The 17,796-nt window shown below is 52.9% G+C and overlaps 1 protein-coding gene and 1 non-coding gene across 2 annotated transcripts; both read left to right on the top strand.

Annotated features, from left to right (window-relative positions):
- The first annotated feature begins 255 nt into the window (after positions 1 to 255).
- Positions 256 to 17,091, top strand: LOC137465718 (eukaryotic initiation factor 4A-I-like). The gene is given in 14 exon segments (XM_068177763.1): positions 256 to 366; positions 988 to 1,036; positions 1,923 to 2,055; positions 5,634 to 5,773; positions 8,123 to 8,291; positions 9,804 to 9,856; positions 9,858 to 9,914; positions 11,696 to 11,768; positions 11,771 to 11,838; positions 13,600 to 13,737; positions 15,546 to 15,635; positions 16,383 to 16,439; positions 16,441 to 16,463; positions 16,859 to 17,091. Coding segments are annotated over 14 exon segments (1,218 nt in total). The 5' UTR covers positions 256 to 343; the 3' UTR covers positions 17,004 to 17,091.
- LOC137465736 (small nucleolar RNA SNORA48) lies at positions 7,151 to 7,276 on the top strand. Its single transcript, XR_010994810.1, has one exon. It is a non-coding gene; the product is annotated as a small nucleolar RNA SNORA48 (small nucleolar RNA).
- Positions 17,092 to 17,796: the final 705 nt, after the last annotated feature.

Consider the following 17,796-nt stretch of genomic DNA (forward strand, 5'->3'; position numbering starts at 1 on the left):
CCCCCTTTTTTTGGGGGGCCTCCCTCCCCCTTCCCCCCCTTCTGAATTTTGGGCTCTCCCATTTTGGGGGAGCGGCGCCCGAACCCCCCCCTCCCCCCCCAACTTGGTTCGTTCCGGCCACGCCCCTCCGCGCTTCGGCCACGCCCCCTCCTCATTGTCCCAACGCTGGGAGGGCGTGGCCCCTTTTCGCCCCGCCCATCCCCGCGCGGCTCCTAGCCAATGGGCGAGCGGCGGGGGCGTGGCTGCGGGGGCGGAGTGGACCAATGGCGGCGCGGGGGGAGGCGCGGCCCGGGCGCTTCTTAAGGCGGCGCCGGGCGGGGGGGGGCGCGAGCGGAGCGCGGAGATGTCGGCGAGTCACGACAGCCGGTGCGATACGGGGCGATACCGGGCGGTACCGGGCGCTACGGGAGCGGCGCGGCCGCGGGAGGGGAAGGGGAGCGCGCCCCCGCGTGAGGGGAGGGTTTTGGTGGGGGGGGGGGGAAATGGCGGCGCTTTCTCCTCACCGCCGCGATTCTCTGAGGGGAGCCCGGCGCTTTTTCGGCGTTCCCGGCCGGGCCCCGCCGCCCCGCGGGGTTTCCGTCCGGTTTTTTTCCCGTTTATTTTGCGGTTTTTGCCCCGGTTTTTTTTTAAATTCCCCCCTCCCCCGCCCCACGTGGTCAGCGCCGCGCGCGCGCCTCCATTGTTCCACCCCCCCCCCCTCACGGCGGGCGCGGTGACGTCACGCGCGGCGCGGCGTGTATATTGGCCGGTTCGTGAGGGGGGACCGGAAGTGGGCGGGGCTTCGCCTCACGGCGCGATTTCCGGTGGCGCCGCGTGGTCGGAGGGGGGAGGGGGAGGGGCTGGAGCCGCTTCCGATCACGTGGGTGGGCAAAAAAAAAAAAAAAAAAGACGTGAGGCTGTCGCGATAGCGCGGCGGTGACGTCACGATATGGGGCGGTGACGTCATGGCGACGCGGTTTAACCCACACCACCACCCCCCCCCGGCAGATCTCGCGAGAGCGGCCCCGAGGGGATGGAGCCGGACGGGGTCATCGAGGTCAGGAACTGGGAAGGACTGGGAGGGGTTAAAGTCAAACTGGGAAGGACTGGGAGGGGTTAAAGTCAAACTGGGATGGACTGGGAAGGGTTAAAGTTAAACTGGGATGGACTGGGAGGGGTTAAAGTCAAACTGGGATGGACTGGGAAGGGTTAAAGTCAAACTGGGATGGACTGGGAAGGATTGAAGTTAAACTGGGTAGCGTTAAAGTTAAACTGGGAAGGACTGGGAAGGGTTAAAGTCAGACTGGGGTGGACTGGGAAGGGTTAAAGTCAGACTGGGAAGGGTTAAAGTCATCCTGGGAGGGACTGGCAGGGGTTTCCAGTCTTCCCAGTAAGACTTGAGCCCCTCCCAGTCTGTCCCAGTATGGGTGGGGTTTCAGTAGGAGGAGCTGGAGCCATACTGGGATGGACTGGGAGGGGTAAAATCAAACTGGGATGGACTGGGAGGGGTCAGAGCCATACTGGGATGGACTGGGAAGGGTTAAAGTTAAACTGGAAGGGACTGGGATGAACTGGGAAGGGGTAAAGTGAAATTTGGGAGGGACTGGGAGGGTGTAGTGCCATACTGGGAGGGGTCAGAGCCATACTGGGATGGGCTGGGAGGGGTAAAATCAAACTGGGATGGACTGGGAGAGGTAAAATCAAACTGGGATGGACTGGGAGGGGTCAGAGCCATACTGGGATGGACGGAAGGGGTCAGAGCCATACTGGTCAGACTGGGAGGGGTCAGAGCCATACTGGTCAGACTGGGCCGAGCCCTCCTCCTCCTCACTGGGGCAGGGCTGGGCCGGTTTCCACCAGTTTAAACCGGTTCGTACCGGTCGCGTGGGCCATGGGGCTCCGTGCCGCTCCTTACTGGTCCGTACTGGTCTGTACTGGTGCAGAGCAACTGGCACGAGGTGGTGGACAGCTTCGACGAGATGAACCTGTCGGAGGCGCTGCTGCGCGGGATCTACGCCTACGGCTTCGAGAAACCCTCGGCCATCCAGCAGAGAGCCATCCTGCCCTGCATCAAAGGTAAACGCACCTGGGCAGGTGTGACCAGTTCGGACCAGTATGGACCAGTATAGACCAGTACGGACCAGTATAGACCAGTACAGAGCAGTACAGCCCAGTACAGCCCAGTACAGCACAGTACGGACCAGTACAGCCCAGCCATCCTGCCCTGCATCAAAGGTAAACGCACCTGGGCAGGTGTGACCAGTTCGGACCAGTATGGACCAGTATAGACCAGTACGGACCAGTATAGACCAGTACAGAGCAGTACGGACCAGTACAGAGCAGTACAGCCCAGCCATCCTGCCCTGCATCAAAGGTAAACGCACCTGGGCAGGTGTGACCAGTACGGACCAGTACAGACCAGTACGGACCAGTACGGACCAGTACAGAGCAGTACAGCCCAGTACAGCACAGTACAGACCAGTACAGCCCAGCCATCCTGCCCTGCATCAAAGGTAAACGCACCTGGGCAGGTGTGACCAGTACAGACCAGTACAGACCAGTATAGACCAGTACAGACCAGTACGGACCAGTACAGACCAGTACAGACCAGTACAGAGCAGCCATCCTGCCCTGCATCAAAGGTAAACGCACCTGGGCAGGTGTGACCAGTACGGACCAGTATGGACCAGTATAGACCAGTACGGACCAGTATAGACCAGTACAGAGCAGTACGGACCAGTACAGAGCAGTACAGACCAGTACAGCCCAGTACAGCCCAGCCATCCTGCCCTGCATCAAAGGTAAACGCACCTGGGCAGGTGTGACCAGTACGGACCAGTACGGACCAGTACGGACCAGTACGGACCAGTACGGACCAGTACAGACCAGTACAGACCAGTACAGCACAGTACAGCCCAGTACAGACCAGTACAGCCCAGCCATCCTGCCCTGCATCAAAGGTAAACGCACCTGGGCAGGTGTGACCAGTACGGACCAGTACAGACCAGTACGGACCAGTACGGACCAGTACGGACCAGTACAGACCAGTACAGACCAGTACAGACCAGTACAGCCCAGCCATCCTGCCCTGCATCAAAGGTAAACGCACCTGGGCAGGTATGACCAGTACGGACCAGTATAGACCAGTACGGACCAGTACAGACCAGTACAGACCAGTACGGACCAGTACAGAGCAGTACAGACCAGTACAGAGCAGTACGGACCAGTACAGACCAGTACAGCCCAGTACAGACCAGTACAGCCCAGTACAGACCAGTACAGACCAGTATAGACCAGCACAGACCAGTACAGCCCAGTACAGCCCAGCCATCCTGCCCTGCATCAAAGGTAAACGCACCTGGGCAGGTGTGACCAGTACGGACCAGTACAGACCAGTACGGACCAGTACAGACCAGTACAGATCAGTACGGACCAGTACAGACCAGTACGGACCAGTACAGACCAGTACAGACCAGTACAGAGCAGTACGGACCAGTACGGACCAGTATAGACCAGTACAGACCAGTACAGCCCAGTACAGCCCAGCCATCCTGCCCTGCATCAAAGGTAAACGCACCTGGGCAGGTGTGACCAGTACGGACCAGTACGGACCAGTACGGACCAGTACAGACCAGTACAGACCAGTACGGACCAGTACGGACCAGTACGGACCAGTACAGAGCAGCCATCCTGCCCTGCATCAAAGGTAAACGCACCTGGGCAGGTGTGACCAGTATGGACCAGTATGGACCAGTACGGACCAGTACGGACCAGTACGGACCAGTACAGCCCAGTACAGACCAGTACAGACCAGTACAGCACAGTACAGCCCAGTACAGCCCAGTACAGCCCAGCCATCCTGCCCTGCATCAAAGGTAAACTCACCTGGAACACCTGGGCAGGTACATGGGACTTGTCCCAGTATAAACCAGTACAAACCAGTACAGCCCCAGTGCTCCCAGTACACACCTGTGCCACACCTGTGTGTGTTCACCTGTCCCCAGGTTATGACGTCATTGCGCAGGCGCAGTCGCGCACAGGTGACACACCTGTGACACACCTGTGTGTGTTTACCTGTCCCCAGGTTATGACGTCATTGCGCAGGCGCAGTCGGGCACAGGTGACACACCTGTGACACACCTGCCTTTGTTTACCTGTCCCCAGGTTATGACGTCATCGCGCAGGCGCAGTCCGGCACAGGTGACACACCTGTGCACACCTGTGTGTGTTTACCTGTCCCCAGGTTATGACGTCATCGCGCAGGCGCAGTCCGGCACAGGTGACACACCTGTGACACACCTGTGACACACCTGTGTGTGTTCACCTGTCCCCAGGTTATGACGTCATCGCGCAGGCGCAGTCTGGCACAGGTGACACACCTGTGACACACCTGTGCACACCTGTGTGTGTTCACCTGTCCCCAGGTTATGACGTCATCGCGCAGGCGCAGTCTGGCACAGGTGACACACCTGTGACACACCTGTGCACACCTGCCTTTGTTTACCTGTCCCCAGGTTATGACGTCATTGCGCAGGCGCAGTCGGGCACAGGTGACACACCTGTGACACACCTGTGTGTGTTCACCTGTCCCCAGGTTATGACGTCATCGCGCAGGCGCAGTCCGGCACAGGTGACACACCTGTGACACACCTGTGACACACCTGTGTGTGTTCACCTGTCCCCAGGTTATGACGTCATCGCGCAGGCGCAGTCCGGCACAGGTGACACACCTGTGACACACCTGTGACACACCTGTGTGTGTTCACCTGTCCCCAGGTTATGACGTCATCGCGCAGGCGCAGTCTGGCACAGGTGACACACCTGTGACACACCTGTGCACACCTGTGTGTGTTCACCTGTCCCCAGGTTATGACGTCATCGCGCAGGCGCAGTCCGGCACAGGTGACACACCTGTGACACACCTGTGCACACCTGTGTGTGTTCACCTGTCCCCAGGTTATGACGTCATTGCGCAGGCGCAGTCCGGCACAGGTGACACACCTGTGACACACCTGTGCACACCTGTGTGTGTTTACCTGTCCCCAGGTTATGACGTCATCGCGCAGGCGCAGTCTGGCACAGGTGACACACCTGTGACACACCTGTGCACACCTGTCTGTGTTTACCTGTCCCCAGGTTATGACGTCATCGCGCAGGCGCAGTCTGGCACAGGTGACACACCTGTGACACACCTGTGCACACCTGCCTTTGTTTACCTGTCCCCAGGTTATGACGTCATCGCGCAGGCGCAGTCTGGCACAGGTGACACACCTGTGACACACCTGTGCACACCTGTCTGTGTTTACCTGTCCCCAGGTTATGACGTCATCGCGCAGGCGCAGTCCGGCACAGGTGACACACCTGTGACACACCTGTGCACACCTGTGTGTGTTCACCTGTCCCCAGGTTATGACGTCATCGCGCAGGCGCAGTCCGGCACAGGTGACACACCTGTGCACACCTGCATTTGTTTACCTGTCCCCAGGTTATGACGTCATCGCGCAGGCGCAGTCTGGCACAGGTGACACACCTGTGACACACCTGTGCACACCTGTGTGTGTTTACCTGTCCCCAGGTTATGACGTCATCGCGCAGGCGCAGTCTGGCACAGGTGACACACCTGTGCACACCTGTCTGTGTTTACCTGTCCCCAGGTTATGACGTCATCGCGCAGGCGCAGTCCGGCACAGGTAAAACCGCCACCTTCGCCATCTCCATCCTGCAGCAGGTGGAGCTGGAGCTCAAGGCCACGCAGGCGCTCGTGCTGGCCCCCACGCGCGAGCTGGCCCAGCAGGTACCAGTATGAACCAGTATGAACCAGTACAGACCGGGACGGGCCGGTTTGGAGGGGTTTGGGCCAGCTCAAACCAGTACAAACCAGTCGGGGGGGGCGGGGACAGGTGTGAGTGGCTGCTGGGGATGGTGGTGCACCTGTGCAGGGACCAGTTTGGACCAGTATAAACCGGTTTGGACCAGTATAAACCGGTTTGGACCAGTATGGACCAGTATAGCCCAGTCTTAATTATTTCAAACCAGTACAAACCAGTATAACCTGGTCACAGTGGCTCCAGACCAGTACAAACCAGTATAAACCAGTACAAACCAGTCGGGGGGGGCGGGGGACAGGTGTGAGTGGCTGCTGGGGATGGTGGTGCACCTGTGCAGGGACCAGTTTGGACCAGTATGGACCAGTATAGCCCAGTCTTAATTATTTCAAACCCGTACAAACCAGTATAACCTGGTCACAGTGGCTCCAGACCAGTACAAACCAGTATAAACCAGTATAACCTGGTCTCAGTGGTTCCAGACCAGTACAAACCAGTATAAACCAGTATAACCCAGGCACTATGGCTCCAAACCAGTGCAAACCAGTCCGAGCTGGTCGAGGTTAGACTAAACCAGTAAAGGCCAGTATATCCCAGTATAACCCAGTCTTAATGGCTCCAAACCAGTCCATGCCAGTATAACCCACTCCAAACTGGGCTAGACCAGTACAAACCAGTCCAAACCAGTATAACTCGGTCTTAAAGGCTTCAAACCAGTATAAACCAGTATAAGCTAGTCTTAACAACTCCAGACCAGTATAAACCAGTATAATCCTGTCTTAATGACTCCAAACCAGTATAAACCAATCCAAACCAGTATAACCTACTTCAAAGTGGTCTAGACCAGTATAAACCAGTCCAAACCAGTATAACCCACTCCAAAGTGGTCTAGACCAGTATAAACCAGTCCAAACCAGTATAACCCACTCAAAAGCGGTCTAGACCAGTATAAACCAGTCCAAACCAGTATAACCCACTCAAAAGCGGTCTAGACCAGTATAAACCAGTCCAAACCAGTATAACCCACTCTAAATTGGTTCCTGCCATTCCAAACCAGTACAAACCAGTACAAACTGCTCCAAACCAGTATAAAAAATTCCAAACCAGTACAAACCAGTATAAACTGCTCCAAACCAGTATAAATCAGTATAAAACATTCCAAACCGGTCCAAACCAGTATAAACCAGTACAAACCAGTACAAACTGTTCCAAACCAGTATAAAACATCCCAAACTGGTCCAAACCAGTATAAACCAGTACAAAACCAGTACAAACTGTTCCAAACCAGTATAAAACATCCCAAACTGGTCCAAACCGGTCCAAACCAGTATAAACCAGTACAAACCAGTCCCCGCCGCCTGGGCAGGGCGGGGTCCGCTGGCCCCGATCCCAAATCCGGCGGGGGCAGAGCAGCTCCCAGTTCATCCCAGTCCGGCCCATTGCCCAAACTGGTTCATGCCTGGGGAACACGGTGACGTCACTGGTGACGTCAGCGATGACGTCATCGCGCCCGGGAGGGGAAAGGGCAGAATCTATAGATTTTGGGGGCTTTTTTTGGGAGAGTTTTTGGGGTGTTTTTTTTGTGATTTTGGACATTTGGGGATTTTTTTGGCAATTGTAGGGGTTTTTGGGGGATTTTTAGGTTTTTTGGGCTCTTTTGGGGCTTTTTGGGATTTTTTGGGGGGTTATTGCTGGGATTTTTGAGTTTTTTTGGGGTTTTTGGGGGGATTTTTTGTTTGTGGAGTTTTTGGGGTTTTTTGGCGGGTTTTTTTTTTTGTTTTTTTGTGATTTTTGTGGAATTTTGGGTTTCTTTTGGTTTTTTTTGAGGGATTTTTGGGCTTTTTTGGGGTCTTTTTGGGAGGGTTTTTTGGAGCTTTTTGAGTTTTTTTGGTTGCTTTTTGGGTTTTTTGGTGATTTTTTTTTTGGGTTTTTTGGGCTTTCTTGGATCTTTTGGGCGGGATTCTGGGGGCTTTTGGGGTTTTTTGCGGCTTTTTGGGCCTCTATTTGGGGCTTTTTTGGGTTTTTTTCGAGGTTTTTGTGGGGTTGTTTAGGGTTTGGGGGTTTTTTTTGGGCTGTTCTTTTTTTTTGCTGATGATGTCACTGATGACATCACAGATGACATCACAGATCCAGAAGGTGCTGATGGCTCTCGGGGACTGCGTGGGGGCCTCAAAAATGGGGTTGTTTATTGGGATTTTGAAATTTTAATGGGATTTTGGGGTTTTTATTGGATTTTGGTGTTTTGATGGATTTCAGCGGGGATTTCGGGGTTTTTTCGGCTGATGACGTCACTGATGATGTCATTGATGACGTCACAGATCCAGAAGGTGGTGATGGCCCTCGGGGACTACATGGGGGCCTCGTGCCACGCCTGCATCGGCGGCACCAACGTCCGGGCCGAGGTGCAGAAGCTGCAGCTGGAGGCGCCGCACGTCGTGGTGGGGACCCCGGGGCGCGTCTTCGACATGCTCAACCGGCGCTACCTGTGTGAGCGACCCCGAAATCCCGAAATTCACCCCAAAATCGGGAGCGGCGACCCCGAAAACCCCAAAGTGCCCACGCAGAATACCCAAAAATGGCCAAAATCCAGTGAGAAAGGGGCTAAAAATGGGGGAAAATCCGATTTAAAATGGGGTCTGGGGCGGCTCAACCGGCGCTACCTGTGTGAGCGACCCCGAAATCCCCGAAATTCACCCCAAAATCGGGAGCGGCGACCCCGAAAACCCCAAAGTGCCCACGCAGAATACCCAAAAATGGCCAAAATCCAGTGAGAAAGGGGCTAAAATGGGGAAAATCCGATTTAAAATGGGGTCTGGGGCGGCTCAACCGGCGCTGCCTGTGTGAGCGACCCCCGAAATCCCCGAAATTCACCCCAAAATCGAGATCAGCGACCCCGAAAACCCCAAAGTGCCCAGCCAGAATACCCAAAAATGGGGAGAAATGGGAAAAGATGGCAAAAATCCAATTGAAAATGGGTTAAAAATGGCCCAAAATGAGAGAAATCCAATTGAAAATGGCCAAAAATGGGAAAAATCCAGTTTAAAATGGGTTAAAAAATGGCTAAAAATGGCAAAAATCTGATTAAAAATGGCCAAAAATAGGAAAATCAGTTTAAATACAGGTTAAAAATTGCTATAATCTGATTAGAAATGCCCTAAAATCTCAAATTTTTGGAATTTTTTTCCTGATTTTTTGGGGTTCCCCCGTTTTTTGGGATTGGGATTTTTGGGAATTTTGGGATTTTAGGGATTTTGGGGCCCCCCTGTGATGAGCTGCGTGTCACCTGACCCCGGGGGGGTGGTCCCGGCCCCGCGTCCTGCGCGGCCCCGACCCCAAAACCCCCGGGGGCTGATCATCGCCTGGACTGAGGGGGGCACCCCAAAAATCCCCAAAATCGCCCCAAAATCACCCCAAAAACCCCCAAATCACCCCAAAACCCCCAAATCACCCCAAAAATTAAAAAAAAAACCCAGAAATCCCAAAATTTACCCCAAAAATCCCCGAATCACCCCAAAAGTCCAAAAATAACCCACAAATCCAGCTTTAAACCCCAAAAATCCCAAATCGTCCCAAAATTCTGCCTTAGATCCCCAAAATCACCCCAGATTTCCCCAAAATTCTCCCCAAATCCTCTGAATTTTTCCCCAAATCCCTAAATTCCTCCCAAAATCCCCCCAAAAAAACCCATTTTTCCTCCCTAAACCCCGCCAAAACCCAAATCTTTTGAAACATCCCCCCAGAGTCGCTGGAATTTCTTCAAAATCCTCCAAGATTTTCCCCAAATTCTCCAAAAATCGCCAAAATTTCCCAAAATCCCCCAAAATTTCCCCAAATCCCCAATATTCTCCCAAAATCTCCCAAGTTTTCCCAAAATTCTCAAAGTTTTCTCAAAATGCACAAAAATTTCCCCAAAATCCTCCCAAAACCCCCGTTTTTCCTCCCGAAAAAACCCGGGATCCCCCCCAGGTTTTTGAGTTTTCCCGAATTCCCCCTTTTTAGCCCCGAAGTTCATCAAGATGTTCGTGCTGGACGAGGCCGACGAGATGCTGAGCCCGCGGCTTCAAGGACCAGATCTACGACATCTTCCAGAAGCTGAGCGGGAACACGCAGGTGGGGGGACCCCAAATCGCCCCAAAATCCCCCCAAAATCCCCAACATTCCCAGATTCCGGGAAAATCACACAGTCCCCCAAAATAACGGCCCCCGAAACGCCAGGATTTCGCCCGCGCTGGGTAAGGGGGGTTTCGGGAGAATTTTGGGGAGTTTTCCCCAACATTTTGGGGGATTTTGGGGAGGATTTTTGGGAGAATTTTGGGGATTTTTCCCAAAGTTTTGGGGGATTTTGGGGAGGATTTTTGGGAGAATTTTGGGGATTTTTCCCAAAGTTTTGGGGGATTTTGGGGAGGATTTTGGGAGAATTTTGGGGAATTTTCCCAAGATTTTGGGGAGGATTTTTGGGAGAATTTTGGGGAATTTTCCCAAAATTTTGGGGGATTTTGGGGAGGATTTTTGGGAGAATTTTGGGGAATTTTCCCAAAGTTTTTTTTTTTAGTTTTGGGGATTTGAGGTGATTTTTTTTTTGGGATTTTTCCCAAAAGTTGGGGATTTGGGGAGGATTTTGGGTTTTTTCCCCTCAGTTGTGGGAGGATTTTTCCCTAAATTTTTGGGTTTTTGGGAGGGATTGGGGGAGGCTTGGAAAGTCCTGGGAAATTTTGGGGGAATTTTTTGGGTTTTTAGGGTTTTTTTAGGGGGATTTTGGGAGAATTGGAATTTTGGGGGGATTATTGGGGTCCTGGGTTGGTTTTTAGGGGTCCGGTTTTGATTTTTTTGGGGAATTTTGCGGTCCTGATCCCATTTTTGGGAGGTTCCTGGGGAGGTTTTGGGATTTTTTGGGGTCCCAACCCCGTTTTTTGGTGGTTCTGGGGTGGATTTTGGGGGTTCCTGGGTCCATTTTTAGGGTTCCCAGGGCTGATTTTGGGTTTTTTTTGGGTTCCTGACCTCACTTTTTGGGGGCCTGAGCACAATTTTGGGGTTTCTTTCCCATTTTGGGGTTCCTTTTCTTATTTTTTTAAAGTCCTGCCCCCTTTTTTCAGGGTCCTGACCCCATTTTTTGGGGTCCTGATCCCATTTTTAGGCTCTCTACCCATTTTCAGGGTCCCGATCCCATGTTTTATGTCTCAATCCCATTTTTGGGGTGGTGACCCCCATTTTTGGGGGTCCTAACCCCATTTTCAGGTTCCGAATCCCATTTTTTGGGGTCCCCATCCCATTTTTCAGGGCCTGATCCCATTTTTTTTGTGTCCCAATCCAATTTTCGGGGTCCCTATCCAATTTTCAGGTTCCAAAACCCATTTTTTTGTGGTCCCAATCCCATTTTTTTAGGGTCCCAATCCCATTTTTTGGGGGTTCTGACCCCATTTTCAGTTTCCAAATCCCATTTTTGGGGGTCCCGATCCCATTTTTTGGGATCCCGACCCCATTTTCAGGTTCCAAATCACATTTTTTGGGTCCCAGTCCCATTTTTCAGGGTCCCAATCCCATTTTTTGGGTCCTGACCCCATTTCTTGGGGTCCCGACCCCATTTTCAGGTTCCAAATCCCATTTTTCAGGCTCCCGGTCCCATTTTTCAGGGTCCCAATCCCATTTTTTGGGCTCCCAGTCCCATTTTTCAGGGTCCAAATCCATTTCTTGGGGTCCCGACCCCATTTTCAGGTTCCATATCCCATTGTTTGGGCTCCAATCCCATTTTTCAAGGTCCTAATCCCATTTTTTCGGGCTCCCAGTCCCATTTTTCAGGGTCCCAATCCCATTTTTGGGCTCCCGACCCCATTTCTTGGGGTGCCCATCCCACTCCGGGGCGCTGACGCCCTTCTCGGGGTGCTGCCCCGCAGGTGGTGCTGCTGTCGGCCACGATGCCGCTGGACGTGCTGGAGGTGACCAAGAAATTCATGCGGGACCCGATCCGATCCTGGTGAAGAAGGAGGAGCTGACGCTCGAGGGCATCCGCCAGTTCTACATCAACGTCGAGAGGGAGGTCGGAACTGGGGCAAAATCCGCCGCTTTTGGGGATTCGGGGCAGCAACCCCAAACGTGGGCAGTTTGGGGGGTTTTTGGGAATTTTTTGGGATTTTTTTGAGGGGGGTTTTTTGGGGATTTTTGAGGGTTTTTTTGGGGGGATTTTACTGGATTTATTTGGGGTTTTTTTCAGGTTTTTGGGAGGTTTTTTTGAGGTTCTTCGGGGGATTTTTGGGGGTTTGTTGGGATTTTTGATCCGGATCCTGGTGAAGAAGGAGGAGCTAATGCTCAAGGGCATCCGCCAGTTCTACATCAACGTCGAGAGGGAGATCGGAGTCGCTTTGGGGCAGGAACCCCAAACTTGGGCAGTTTAGGGGTTTTTTGGGATTTTTTTCGGGTTTTTTTTGGGTGTTGGGTCATTTTGGGTCCATTTTGGGTATTTAGGTTCCATTTGGGGTCATTTTTGGATATTTTGGGTCCATTTTGGGTTATTTTGGGGTAATTTCAGGTTATTTTGGGTAATTTGGGTCCATTTGGGGTAATTTTGGGTCCATTTGGGGTTATTTTGGGGTCCATTTTGGGGTAATTTCGGGTTATTTTGGGTAATTTGGGTCCATTTGGGGTAATTTTGGGTCCATTTTGGGTTATTTTGGGTCCATTTTGGGGTAATTTCGGGTTATTTTGGGTAATTTGGGTCCATTTGGGGTAATTGTGTGTCCATTTTAGGGTAATTTTGGGTTATTTTGGGTAATTTGGGTCTATTTTGGGGTCTATTTTGGGGTAATTTCGGGTGATTTGGGGTAATTTGGGTCCATTTGGGGTCAGCCCCTCTCCCACCCCCCGCATGGCCTCAGGATTTGTGGGGTGGCCCCGTGGCCCCCCCGCAGTGACCCCATGCCAGAGTGACCCCCCGGACCATGGGCTGCCCCTCCCCCTCCGTGGGGCCGGCCCCTGAGCGGGGGGGACAGCGGCCGCAGGGGGAGGGGTCAGTTCTGGTCACCAAGGGTCAGTTTGGGTCAGTTCGGGTCACTTTGGGTCAGTTCTGGTCACCAAGGGTCAGTTTGGGTCAGTTCTGGTCACTTTGGGTCCGTTCTGGTCACTTTGGGTCCGTTCTGGTCACCAAGGGTCAGTTCGGGTCACTTTGGGTCCGTTCTGGTCACTTTGGGTCCGTTCTGGTCACTTTGGGTCCGTTCTGGTCACTTTGGGTCACTTTGGGTCAGTTCTGGTCACTAAGGGTCACTTTGGGTCAGTTCTGGTCACTTTGGGTCGCTGTGGGTCAGTTGTGGTCACTAAGGGTCACTTTGGGTCAGTTCTGGTCGCTAAGGGTCAGTTCGGGTCACTTTGGGTCACTTTGGGTCACTTTGGGTCCGTTCTGGTCATTTTGGGTCGCTGTGGGTCGGTTCTGGGTCACTTTGGGTCAGTTCTGGTCACTAAGGGTCACTTTGGGTCACTTTGGGTCCGTTCTGGTCACTTTGGGTCCGTTCTGGTCACTTTGGGTTGCTGTGGGTCAGTTCTGGTCACTTTGGGTCAGTTTGGGGTCGTTTCTGGCCACTCTTGGTCAGTTTGGGTCACTATCATCACTCAGCGGTCACTCAGTGGTCATTTGTCCGGCCAGGAGTGGGAGCTGGACACTCGGTGTGGCCTGGGGGTCACTCCTGGGTCAGTTTTTGGTCACTCTCAGACCACGGACCGGTCAGTTCCTGCCTGTTACCGCTCACTGGTGGTCAGTTACCGCTCAGCGGTCGCTCAGCGGTCACTCAGCGGTCATTTGTCCGGCCAGGAGTGGAAGCTGGACACTCTGTGTGACCTCTACGAGACGCTGACCATCACCCAGGCCGTGATCTTCATCAACACCCGGCGCAAGGTGGACTGGCTGACCGAGAAGATGCACGCCCGGGACTTCACCGTGTCCGCGATGGTCAGTGGTCACTCAGGGGTCACTGGGGGTCAGCGGGGGTCAGCGATGGTCAGTGATGGTCAGTGATGGTCACTGGGGGTCAGCGGGGGTCAGTGATGGTCAGTGATGGTCAGTGATGGTCACTGGGGGTCAGTGTGGTCACTCAGGGGTCAGTGATGGTCAGTGTGGTCACTCAGGGGTCAGTGATGGTCAGTGATGGTCACTGGGGTCAGCGATGGTCAGTGATGGTCACTGGGGGTCAGCGATGGTCAGTGATGGTCACTGGGGTCAGCGATGGTCAGTGATGGTCACTGGGGTCAGCGATGGTCAGTGATGGTCACTGGGGTCAGTGATGGTCACTGGGGTCAGCAATGGTCACTGGGGTCAGCGATGGTCACTGGGGTCAGTTCTGGTCAGTGATGGTCAGCGATGGTCAGTTCTGGTCAGTGATGGTCACTGGGGTCAGCGATGGTCACTGGGGTCAGTGATGGTCAGTGATGGTCACTGGGGTCAGTGATGGTCAGTGATGGTCAGCGATGGTCAGTGTGGGGTCAGTGATGGTCAGTTCTGGTCAGCGATGGTCAGTGATGGTCACTGGGGTCAGTGATGGTCAGTGATGGTCAGTGATGGTCACTGGGGTCAGTGATGGTCAGTTCTGGTCAGCGATGGTCAGTGATGGTCACTGGGGTCAGTGATGGTCAGTGATGGTCAGTGATGGTCACTGGGGTCAGTGATGGTCAGTTCTGGTCAGCGATGGTCAGTGATGGTCACTCAGGGGTCAGTGATGGTCAGTGATGGTCAGTGATGGTCATTGGGGTCAGTGATGGTCAGTGTGGGGTCAGTGATGGTCAGTGATGGTCACTGGGGTCACTCAGGGGTCAGTGATGGTCAGTGATGGTCAGTGATGGTCATTGGGGTCAGTGATGGTCAGCGATGGTCACTGGGGTCAGTGATGGTCAGTGATGGTCAGTGTGGGGTCAGTGATGGTCAGTGATGGTCACCGATGGTCACTGGGGTCAGTTCTGGTCAGTGATGGTCACTGGCTGACCGAGAAGATAACACACCCGGGACTTCACCGTGTCCGCGATGGTCGGTGGTCACTCAGGGGTCACTGGGGGTCAGTGTGGTCACTCAGGGGTCAGTGGTGTGGGAAAGGGGCCAGCGGTCACTGTGGCCAGCGGGGAGGGGCCAGTGGTCACTGTGGCCAGCGAGGGAGGGGCCAGTGGTCACTGTGGCCAGCAGGGGTGGGGGAGGGGTCAGCGGTCACTGTGGCCAGCAGGGGTGGGGGAGGGGCCAGTGGTCAGTGGGGGAGGGGCCAGTGGTCACTGTGGCCAGCGGGGGTGGGGGAGGGGTCTGTGGTCACTGTGGTCACTGGGGGAGGGGTCAGTGGTCACTTTGGTCACTGGGGGAGGGGCCAGTGGTCACTGTGGCCAGCGGGGGTGGAGGAGGGGCCAGTGGTCAGTGGGGGAGGGGCCAGTGGTCACTGTGGCCAGTGGGGGTGGGGGAGGGGCCAGTGGTCACTGGGGGAGGGGTCAGTGGTCACTGTGGCCAGCGGGGGAGGGGTCAGTGGTCACTGTGGCCAGTGGGGGTGGGGAGGGGCCAGTGGTCACTGGGGGGGGGGTCAGTGGTCACTGTGGCCAGTGGGGGTGGGGGAGGGGGCCAGTGGTCACTGTGGTCAGTGGGGGAGGGGCAGTGGTCACTGTGGCCAGCAGCGCTGGGGGAAGGGCAACCCCAAATTCTCCAGGCTGGGGGTGTGGCCTAAACCCGGGAAGGCGTGGCCTAACCGCGGGCGGGGGGCGTGTCCCGGCCTGACCCCGCCCCTCGCGCAGCACGGGGACATGGACCAGAAGGAGCGTGACGTCATCATGCGGGAATTCCGCTCCGGCTCCAGCCGCGTGCTCATCACCACGGACCTGCTGGTCAGTGCCGCCCGGCCCCGCCCCCGAAACGCCCCTGCCTCGGTTTCCCGAGATTCCAGGGGAAAAACCAAAAATCCCTGAAAAAACAAAAAAAAAAATCCTGAAAAACCCGAAAAATTCCGGTTTTTTCACAGGAATTTTGGGTCCCTGCCCCTCTCCCGCCCCCCAAAAAATCCCTGCCTCGATTTCCCCAAAATTCCTAAAAAAAAAACCCAGTTTTTTTTTCTGTTTTTTTGAGTATTTTTGGGGAGGTTTGGGGGGATTTTGGGGACGGTTTTGGGGGAGATTTGGGGTTTTTTGGGGGGAGATTCTTGGGGGACGTTTTTCTCTTTTTTGGGGCAGGTTTTTTGGGTTTTGGGGGAGAATGTTCTGCTTTTTGGGGGAGGTTTTGGGGTTTTTTTGGGGGGAGGTTTTTTGGGGGTTTGCGGGGTTTTTGGGGAGTTTTGGGGGTTTGGGGGAGGTTTTGAGGTTTTTTTGGGGGAGGTTTTTTGGGGCTTTGGGGAGGGTTTTTGGGGAGGTTTTCGAGGGTTTTTTGGGGAGGTTTTGGGGTTTTTTGGGGAGGTTTTTGGGGAGGTTTTGGGGGGTTTTTTGGGGGGTTTGCGGGGGTTTTTGGGGAGGTTTTTTGGGGTTTTGGAGGGAGGTTTTGGGGTTTTTTTGGGGGAGGTTTTGGGGGGTTTTGCGGGAGGTTTTTAGGGTTTTTTTTTGGGGGGATTTGAGGCTTTTTGACCAAAACCCACCTCCCTGCAGGCGCGCGGCATCGACGTGCAGCAGGTGTCGCTGGTGATCAACTACGACCTCCCCACCAAACCGCGAGAACTACATCCACCGGTCAGCGCGGGATTTCGGGGGAATTCTGGGGCAAATTTAGGAGCTTTTGGGACATTTTATGGGATTTTGGGGAGTTTTTTGGGGGGTTTTGGGGGATTTTGGGGAGTTTTTGGGTTATTTTGGGGGAATTTAGGGGATTTGGGGGGATTTTTTTTTATTTTGGGAATTTTGGGGGTTTCTTCGGGATTTTGGGGAGTTTTGTCGGGGATTTTTTGGAGGATTTTTGGGCACTTTTGGGAGTTTTTGGGATATTTTTTGGGAGATTTTTTGGGAATTTTAGGGCAAATTTATTTTTTTGCCCCACGATTGGAATTCTTTTTGCCCCAGATCAGGGTTTTTTTGCCCCAAATGGGAACTTTTTGCCCAAAATCCGGGTTTTTTTTGCCCCGTTCCAGGATCGGCCGCGGGGGCCGCTTCGGCCGCAAGGGCGTGGCCATCAACATGGTGACGGAGGAGGACAAACGGACGCTGCGGGACATCGAGACCTTCTACAACACGGCCATCGAGGAGATGCCGCTCAACGTGGCCGACCTCATCTGAGACACCCGAAAACGAGCAAAACCGCAAAAAACCGCAAAAAAACCCAAAAAAACTGCAGAAAAAACCCCCAAAAATTAAAAAACACACAAAAAACAAAAAAAAACCAACAACAAACAAAGCTGCCCCTCCCCCACCCCCCTTGTTCCCAATTTTTTCCACTTTACCCCAATTTTTTTCCCTTTGTTTTTAGAATTTTTTTCTAAATTTTCTTTCTATTTTTTAAATTTTTTTCCCGTTTTCCCCATTTTTTCAGATTTTTTCTCCATATTTTTTTATTTTCTCTATTTTCCCCCTTTTTTTCCCTTTTTTTTCCAGATTTTTTCCTTCAATTTTTCCATTCTTCAGCTTTTTTTTCCGTTTTTCACCTTTTTCCCAATTTTTTCCTATTTTTTTTTTCCATTTTCTCCCATTTTTTCCCTTTTTTAAAAATTTTTTCAATTTTTCTGCAGCTTTTTAAAATTTTTAAATTTTTTTTCCCTTTTTTCCATTTTTTTTAAAATATATTTCTTTTTTTCCCAATTTTTTCCTTTTTTTCCCCATTTTCTGATTTTTTCCAATTTTTTTTTCCCCAATTTTTTCTAAGTTTTCCCCATTTTTCCTTTTTTTGCAGTTTTTTAGAATTTATTTCCGTTATTTTTTGATTTTTTTTTTTCCCCTTTGTTTTCCAGATTTTTTTTAATTCCAAATTACCCCATTTTTTGCATTTTTCCTGCTTTTTCTCTGTTTTTTCCTCATTTTCCCCCCCTTTTTTGGGGTCATTTTCCTGGATTTTATTGAAGTTCCAAACTTGGTG

This window comes from Anomalospiza imberbis, unplaced genomic scaffold (genome assembly GCF_031753505.1).
Source record: "Anomalospiza imberbis isolate Cuckoo-Finch-1a 21T00152 unplaced genomic scaffold, ASM3175350v1 scaffold_105, whole genome shotgun sequence".
In the NCBI taxonomy this organism is placed as follows: domain Eukaryota; kingdom Metazoa; phylum Chordata; class Aves; order Passeriformes; family Viduidae; genus Anomalospiza; species Anomalospiza imberbis.